Raw genomic sequence first — 9,892 nt, 5'->3', positions numbered from 1 at the left:
CATTATATAACAACCCAGAAGATAAGAGCGCTCAGAATTTAACCGGTGGCGCCGCAGGGAAGTTACCGGCAGTAACCGGTGATGTTAACCGTTACAGGTAACGGGATTGTGGGAGGGTGCTTTTTCTCTTTCAATTCGTGGACATCTTAGTAATAGAAATGTTAAAAACGTGAGCAGGACCGTCGGATGACGGGCCGGTCTTGTGACTCCGTCAAGCGGACGGTCAGATGGAAGGAACGGGTCAGAGGGTTGATCTATTTTTCCCTTTGTTGGTTTTGGACCAAGTGGAGTGCGAGGCAAAACTAATTGAAACGGCGTCAAATATTTTATACTTATAAAGAGGATTCCTATATTAAATTTTCCGGCAAGGGTTACTCATGTGGTGTGTTGGATTAGTGATGTGAAAGGCATAAAATCCTAATATGTTCCAAACCCCATAGATAATATAAGGGCATCTTATTTTAGTTGTCTATTAGAGCAAATATAAAATAGACTTAAAAGTTCGAGAGGATAGAAGAAGATAGTTGCGACAGTTAGGTACCTTTACTCATGACCAAGGAGATTAACTATAATTTTAAATAATTATTGTTTAGTGGTTTAGTACTGCAGCACATATTTAATTTTCTGATTCAGGAACTATAATTGTGAAAATTAAAATTGGTTTAAAAAGTAAAGAGTATATAAAGACGGCAATAATTTAGAGGGTACAAATATATATATATTTTAAAATTTTATTTTATTTTATTCAGTTTCTGTTTAAATTACAGATGAGGAAACAGAAGGTCCTTGGACTTGGGAGTGCGCAAAGAAGTCCACCGACAAAGGCGCAATTTAAGATCAACGGTCCCCTCCCACGCGGACGGCCCGATGCTCGCGATCCCCCTAAAACTAATCCCTCTCCCTGATCGGAATCTACGGCCCAAGGCCCGCCACGTCTTCCGTCAGGAGCAAACCGTTGGCCGACATCCCCCCGGTTTGAAATTTACCACCGCCCGCCCGTGACGCGTGTCAAAAGGTTACTGACCCTTTCGGCCGGCTCAGCGGGCCCACATCCCGGCCTTTTAGCTTTGAAGATAGTGCTGATTTTTCTTTTCTTTTTCTTTTTTCTTTTTGGTGGGTTGGCATCCATTATGTTGCAAAAAAAATAAGTGAAATAAATGGGCAGTGCAACTTGTACTACATTTAATGGTTATATATTAGTATCTGAATATAATCTATTAAGATAAAGGAAGACAAGGATTTATTTATATTATTATTTCCTTGGACTATTCATGAGATGCATAAATATGCGTTCTTGTCAGTGAGCAAAGGATGTCATTTAATTAGGTTGACCTAAGATAACATTTAATTTTATTTCCGCCATTAAAGAAGGCCATAATGATCATATTATAGTTAATGGACCACTAACTATTATGTCAGGATGACACAAGAGTGACGTATAATAAAGTTCGCACATCTTTCCTATTGCCAGGTTACCTTTATTTGGATTAAATACAAATTTTAAGTCCTAAAAAAGCCCATCTATGTTGGATATGATACCAAGCTCGTTAGTCGTTAGTAATGATCATTCTTCTTTCTCCTTTCGGTAAAGTATTAGTTTAAGAAGCCTATATGGACCTCAATGACTCCAGTGGAGCAAATGTTCTTGGGAGGCATGCCTTTAGCCGAAAGTTCCTCGGATCTCCTTGATTCGAGTGTTTCTTTTGACCAAATTAATATTCCTCCTCCTCCAAGCTTTTTTCCATGGAAATTATTACCACCTAAATTTAATATTAAATTTATCAATGTTTTATTTAAATCTATCAGCATTTCATTCAAACTTTTTTAATAAACTATATATTGATAAAAAATTTGATAGGACAATTTATAGTGCCAGTGTGTCTCTTAAAAGGGATTCTCATCTACAATGCTTTTGCTTTAGATCTTTAAGTTCATGTAACACCCTTTTAATCCCTTTTTTTTTCCTTTAATCTTAATTTCAAGAAGTAATTCGTAATAGAATGATGCTTAATTGCATTAAAAATCGGATTATATGGATGAGATGGGCCGAGCATGCATTAAATTCACGTAGAAAAACGCGGTGGATTGGACGTTGATTGGTGGGTAATAATTTGGTAAAAGCCAGCATGACGTGTCATGGTTCATGTATCGGCATATGCATGAGAGCTGCATCCACGCATGATGTCTCCTCTCCCCCGCAGTATCTGATGCTTTCTTTAACAACTTCCAATCGCCGTCTCTTCTTGTTCCGGATCCCAGATCACTGCCGACTTCCACCATATGGTCCGGTCCCTCTTACTAATGTCGGCATAGTAATCGACATATATATCTATATCTATATTTATATATATATATATATATATATATATATATATATATATATATATAGATGATAGATCTCATGTGATGCCTATGTGGGGGTGGGGTCATTCCTCACCCTCATATTTGATCATAACATCTTTAGTGATCTTTGTTTTTATTATTATAAAGTTGATAAGATTTGTTTCTTACCATATTTCACTTGTTCTTCTAAGTTGTAATCGTTTGATTGAATGAATAATATAATTTTTTAATTGATATTACTTTAAATTTAGCCTAACTAAAGTGGGGTTATAACATGTTTTCCTCTAAGTATATATATTTGATGTGACCTAGGATAGCTTGTAGTGTTTCTATTTGGTTTTGTGTCGTCTCTCTCATGCTTGTAGATCCAAGGTCTTGATTACATGGTGGACTGGTTGTAGATTAAGACCTCACCATTGTAAGTCTCTGGCTATATATATTTATCATTGATATGTACATCACATATCACATGCATTTATAAGTATTAGCTATAGAGACATTTTGTTCTATGTATGGAGAAACTTCATTTATAGACAAGCATGCTATCTTGAAGTTAATAATTCTTTCCAACATTGTTACTTATATTCACATAAAGTCTATCCAAGATATGAATATCTTGGTGACCCTTAAGATGCGAACATTTTGTATAATGAAGATGATGAAAACCTCTATCGATGGATGTTAATGTTTCTTCAATAAAGTCTTTTTAAAAGAATAACTAATGACTCTTAGGGTTAGAGCATACTAACTCTTATATATCTCTTTAGGATAAGTCCAAATAATAGTCAAATCAGATCTTACAAACTCCCAAAATTTGCGACCTTGTTCGAATGCAAATTTGCCACGTTCGAATGGCCTGATTGATGGTCACTATATTTTCAAATGCTTTACAATTGATGCATCTAGAAACACCGAATAACGAATAGAAATTGTTTGGCTCAGATGGGGGACCTAAAGATTAGATGCGTGTTCAAATAGTTAAATATGCTCCTTTAGCATCTTTGAATATTTTTCAAAGTATGTTTGAACAGAATAAAATGTCTCTCTTTATTTTTAAACACCTCCAAAATGTGTTTTCTTTTCAATAATATGATTTGTTTGTTTCAAAACTCGAAAAATCTTTATATCAATTCATAACCACCTTTATGTATATGCTCATTTACATAGATATAAACACTTAAAATATTTTGAACATATTTGTTAATACTAAAAACGTAACATATTATTTAAAATATAATGGTTGCCACCAAAACTATTATATTTTTTTTACCATTATGGTTAGTTTTTTAATAGAATAATCTTAATAAATTATTTTAAAAGTTAACAACATGTATAAATTAATAAAATATCCTTTCTCTTTTTTAAGTTCAGAATGTCAAATATTTGTCAATAACTTTTTTACTCTCTAGTATTAATTATAATATTGGATAGCTTTTAAATTATATTAAATAATTTATTAAAGGGCAAGATAGATTTTATTTTTTAAATCTAAGTTGTGTTTTAATATTAATTAGTTAAATTTAATTTATAGAATGATTTTTTTTTCAAAAAGTACAATGATTCGGTGGCAATTATTACATTTAAAATTTTTCTATGTCAATTATGATCTTTTTCATATAACAAAATGATTTCAATAGCAATTTTAATATTGCATAAAGATTAGGGGTGTGAACAAAATGAATATGAATTGGATAGTAGTACAATCATGCAGTAGTTATATATTTTTTTCTAAATATAAATGTAAATATAAATAGAAAACTGATAGTGAAATTAATTATCATATATGTACAAAGGCAGATCAAAGTCACATTTATTTTGAAATATCTAAAATTCAAGATATTATTAATATGTATAGCACAATTAGTAAATCTATATATGAAAAGTAAATTAGAGATTCAAGTCTAATTATAAATATAGTTTATTATACAACTTTTTTCATAATATTTGGAACAATAAGAATATACATATATTGATTCCGATAGTACTTTTCAACGCAATATTCTCTGCATATATTATTCACATATGAATATATATTTAAATTAAAAATTATACAAAAAATATTCTAAGAGATCGAATATACTACACATTATCAATATAATAATACAGCAAACATTAAAACATAAAAACATAATTACAAATGCATAGATTTTTATGTAAAAAAATACCCCTAAATCTAGATAAAAATTATGAACTAAATCCAGAAACCAAGTTTGAACCAATCATTAAATATATAACATTATAAGATAGACTTATATGATGCATATTGATACCCATGAATATACTTGTAAAAAAAAGTTTATAAAATCGACTCTAACATATACATATATATATGCTGGTGTGTCCAAACCACATTTAGTGCAATTGAACACATTCCTCCCATATATATCATTTTGTTTTCGAAGTGGTTAGAATCACTTTTAGAATATATATACACAAAAAATTCTTTGACTTTTTTTTTATTTGAACCATTTTTAAAGTTATTAAAACCACTCACACTCACAAAACTACCAAAATTTTACATATATCTTCTATATACAAATTAACGTCATTTTATTCTCGGAATGGTTAGAATCACTTTTAGAATATATGTACACAAAAAATTCTCTGACATTTTCTTTATTTGAACCACTTTCAAAGTGATTAAAACTACTCACAAGAACTACCAAAATTTTTTACATATCTTCTATTTACAAATTAACGTCTTTTTTTTTACAAACTGACTACAAATTAACGTCATAAACTAAAATCATTGGCACTAAAATCAATCATTCATTTAAATAATTTTTATCAAATATCTTATGACTTATGCTAAAGCTCATACATAAAATCTAAAATATTATATAAATAAAATTATGCTTAAAGCACAACTTACTAATTGCATCAATACAAATAGAACCTTATACAGATATTAAAATACACAGCCTATAAAACCCAGATACAGGATTAGAGTTTATCCCTAAAATAGACATAAAGAGATAGAAATGTGATAGTAAGTATTTTGTGGGTGGCTTGGATATAGGAACTAGAATAAGAAATAAGTGATTGATGCTTAAGTACAGATTACAATATATTTACATAGATTTAGTGGCTTCTAAAATTAATCATATGGATTCATAGGCAGCCCAATTTCTATGTTAGATCGTATGCTATTTCTTTTTATTTATTTATTTTTTGAACAAAACTATTACCAAGAAATAATATTACAAAACGAAAAAGAATGTGCATTAGTCCATTCCTTAAAGATACAATCTTGAGCAACAAGATTGTTAGAATATGTGCACCAAAGTTGTTCCTACATAAGAAACTCTGTTATTAGGAAAGAGAGAAATCAATTTAAAGCATTTAATGTTAGTTTTAGAGATTACTCTATTTAGACCCTCTAAACTATTATTATTTTTCACATGCAGTTCCTAAATTTTTGTCATATATACCTCCTAAATTAAAAAGTTTTTTTTTATAGTTTAGAGGTCTGTATAATTATTTTTTTTCTTGATTTAAGAGAATACATGTAGATATTTTTCTTCGTTCAGAAGATGTATGTAGATAAATAAAAGATTCAAGGAGTGTACGTGGAAAACAGTGATAGTTTAATAAAGGTCTAAATAAAATTATCCCTTAATTATTACAATAATATAATATAAACTATATTTTTTATATTCTTGAGTAATTTTTTTAAATATTAAAGCATTAAATTCACCCACAGCTATTGCGTTGTGGAATAAGAAATAATTGCAATTTGAATAAAAGAAGATTTTATTTATTTTTATTTCAATTACATTTTATGTTTAATTGTAGAAAGATGAATATTTGCTGGAATAAAAATATGTGTTTAAATGGTATTTTATTATGATAGTTAGAATAAATGATCTTGCATTTTTCCTAGTTAAATATAAATAGAGATTTGTTTATAATTTTTTAGAGAAAGATAGAAAATAGGTTTAAATTAAAAATAATTTATATGTTTTATTATACAACTTTTTAAATTATCTTCATGATTATTTTTCAAATTCTGAGCTAAAATGTTAATTTAGCTTAATACATTATGGTTAAAACAATATAAATACTATTACAAAAATCATCACAAATGAACAACCCATATTAAGACATTTTTCACTACAACATGGTCACATCACAATATTCAATTTAAATGTAAATTATAATGTATTATCATAATTTAATATATTACAAATAAGTTATTTATGTTTTAGAATAAGTGACTCAGTTATTCAAAAAAAAATTCAAATTCCAAATTAAAGATAAATTATAATTTTATATTATCTTCTCCAAGTTACTTTTAGGATTACTGACTAAAAGTTAATTTAACTTAATTTAAAAGAAAAAGTGTGTTTATTATACTGATTGGAAGCATTTATGTGTCTGTCTTACTAAGTTATTAGTTAATATAATAAATTATTTAATTTATAACTTTTGCTCTAAATTAAATGCTGTCGAGGAAGCTTAGCTACTCGAATTAATTTATAAATTGTTCGGAAAAAACCCCAAAATAATTCTAAAAATGAAACACGTAAGAAGTACGTTCTGACGTCACTCCAAACTCCAAAGCCCACACTCTGCACTCCGATCTCGACGACCAGTGACTCATAAACCTCACCCGTCGGTGACCGGCCCCCCATCCCCTTAGCCCTTAGGCCTTATTACCTCATCGCTAGTTGTCATCTTGCCATTAAGCGTTCAACCACAAGTCTCTCCTCTGCATTCCACTTCCCGGGATCTGGATCTCCGCTACTTCTTCTCACCGCCCACTTCTCTCTATTCTCTTTTCCTCTCTCTGATACCCTAATGGCGCCATTGCCTCTTCTTCTACTACTCCTCTCCCTCATCTTAGTACCGGATCTCTCCTCCTCCCAGATCTCACCTTCTCCCTCCTCCGGAGGCCCCCTCCCGTCCCCGCTTCCTTCGCCTCCGTCGCGTTCGGCGTTGCCTCCTCTCTCCCCTTCTCCGACCTCGAATCCCCCCTCGCCGCCGGCACCGCCTCCGCAGACGGGCGACGCGCCATCCTCCGCCCCATCTCCGCCAACCTCGCCGTCTCCCGCGCCGGCGCACGAGGCGATAAAGGCCGGGGAAGTCGTCGGCGGCGGCGACGCGGATGAGGAAGCGGAGAAAGGAGGAGGAGGGGGGATGAGCGCTGGGAAGAAGGCGGGGATCGCGCTGGGGGTCTTGGCCGCGGCGGCGGCGGTCGGGGTGGCGGCGATGGTGTACAAGAAGCGGAAGGACAACATCCAACGGTCCAGGTACGGCTACGCCACAAGGAGGGAGATGATCTGATCTGATCTGATCTGATCTGATCTGGTCTCTCTTCTTCTGATCTACTGGAGGGAGGAGTTCATATAATTTAAATACATAGATTTGTTTCGATTTCTTTTAAACACATTTGATTATTTTATTCTCATGTTCACATTACTTTTACTTTAATATAGTGTTATCTAGTTTCTGGAATGTTGATGTGAATATTGTAGCAACATAGTGTGAGTTATTTATTTACGTTTCATTCGATATAGATCCATATCATTTTAGCTACACATACCAATAACTACTACTCTAGTGGAAAATCCGCTAATGTCAACCTTAACATCCATTGGGGAATCGAAACCATGGGTTTGTTAATACTTAATAGGACTCAACCAATGTGTGGCCTAGTTTTGATTATATTAGGTGACACCGAGTAGTATGGAAACAAAGTTATTTCTAGTGCATTTCAACTTTTATTGGGAAAATTAAGGCCCACATAAATAGATTTAATATTGCTGAATGTGAGAAAGAATTAGTTTGTTGCTGGTGGACCTTCGTTAGGGATCAATTGCAAGAAAAATTCTATTTATGTGTAAATGTGGACCAAAACCTTCATTACTTGCAAAAGTCTTTGCTTTGATCTAATTATATCTTCTTATAAAGGTGTACATTACGACATTAAAGGAACACATTATCCATAAAAGATGATTCTGAATGAATGGATTATGCATAGAAGAGCCGTGCGGTGCTCTTGCATGTAAAATAAAAGCATGATACTTGTTGAAGTAGCCCTTGTTTGCAAGCAACACTGACTTTAGGTTCATATTTACTGATGTGATTATAAAGTAGAATGATCTTGCAAATTATTCCTTCCCTCTGTTTACTTTCTTGTTTCAAGAAATGAATTACTTCACCGCGAGCAAGGAGGAGAAAAAGCACTCGTCGAAAAGAATGTATGCTTGACCTTGGTTTCTAATTATCAATCAACAGCATTTCAGGGTCCCCTAGTATTACTACTCCTTAAGAAATATGTGGGAGTTTAACAAAACAAGATAAATAATGTTTGGTTGTAAGTGTCTGATTGCTAATTATGATTAATGGCTCCCCCCCCTGGACCAAACAGCCTTCCAATTCTTGTTAGTGATAGCTATATCTCATCTTTCAAGTTTGAGAGATGATGCTTTGGTTGGTAGATTGCTCTCTCCTTTGTTATGATGGTTCTTCTTGTAGTTATGATGGATGATGGCTTCTCTCTCTCAGGACAAACAGCCAGACAATGTGGGTTTCTGATAGCTATATCCCATCTAATTCCTTTCTTTTCTATTTGGTTCTTGTTGCTTTCCCAGATTTTCTACTTCTATTTCTATTTCTAATTCATCTTGGTGCTTCCAAAGATAAGCTTGTTTGGTACATTGTCACTTTGCTCTTTTATCTATGAAGAAAAGAAATCCATTTCAATAGATGAAATACATCAATGTGATCAATGTGAGCTGAAGCTGGCAATCTGTCTATTTCCACTGTATGCGTGCGTTCAGCAGTGTTTTGCTACAATGTCACATCTTCTAACCATCTGATAACTTTGTATAAGTTATGGCCCTTTTGCAATTTAATTATTTTTTACTAGTAATAATTGGTTATTGGTGTACACCCAAACATTGCATGCACTTTATTATAACAAATTATACATCGACTATAAAAAATATATGCACTTAGTTTTCAGAAACTTGATCTTACCGATTAAAAAAATAACTATAGTTAAATTATAAAAGGCCCTCCTTGTAATCGGTCGGATTTGAATAAATTACTTGCTAACCGGCTATTTCTTAAGAAAAAAAAAATCTGATAACATTTATCCTGAAAAGAGACTTTTAGGGAACCTTGATTTATTTAAAAATACAGTCAAATGTAGAATGATTTAAACCGCATTAGAGAACTCCGGGCTCCAATGCTAGCATGGGGATAATTATTGTATTAAATAATTATTTTATCTATATTTTTTATTAAATAATCTAGTTAGTTAAACTGAATATATAATTAGTTCTACTAATCAGTTTTTAATAAAAATAATACCATTAGAAAGGTCTCATCGAGACCTTATAATGAGTCTAATATTAAATTATTTTTAAGTTAATTTAAATTTTAAATTTTTATTATTTATAAAAATTAGTCTAATAAATTATGTGTCTTAAAATATAATTACTCAAAATTATTTTCCAATACAAATATTAAATATTCAAATACACTAGATATAAAATATATTAAACATGAAATACATCAAATAAAAAATATATCAAATAAA

General features: G+C 31.8%; 1 protein-coding gene across 1 annotated transcript; it reads left to right on the top strand.

Moving 5' to 3' along the window:
* Positions 1-6,922: 6,922 nt before the first annotated feature.
* LOC140763202 (uncharacterized) lies at positions 6,923-8,982 on the top strand. Its single transcript, XM_073101286.1, has one exon. The coding sequence runs from the start codon at positions 7,144-7,146 to the stop codon at positions 7,627-7,629; it is 486 nt and encodes a 161-aa protein (XP_072957387.1). The 5' UTR covers positions 6,923-7,143; the 3' UTR covers positions 7,630-8,982.
* The last annotated feature ends 910 nt before the right edge of the window (positions 8,983-9,892 follow it).

The sequence above is a fragment of the Typha angustifolia genome, chromosome 7, assembly GCF_048772165.1.
Source record: "Typha angustifolia cultivar Huaian chromosome 7, ASM4877216v1, whole genome shotgun sequence".
Classification (NCBI taxonomy): domain Eukaryota; kingdom Viridiplantae; phylum Streptophyta; class Magnoliopsida; order Poales; family Typhaceae; genus Typha; species Typha angustifolia.
This window is presented reverse-complemented; position numbering and strand designations above follow the sequence as displayed.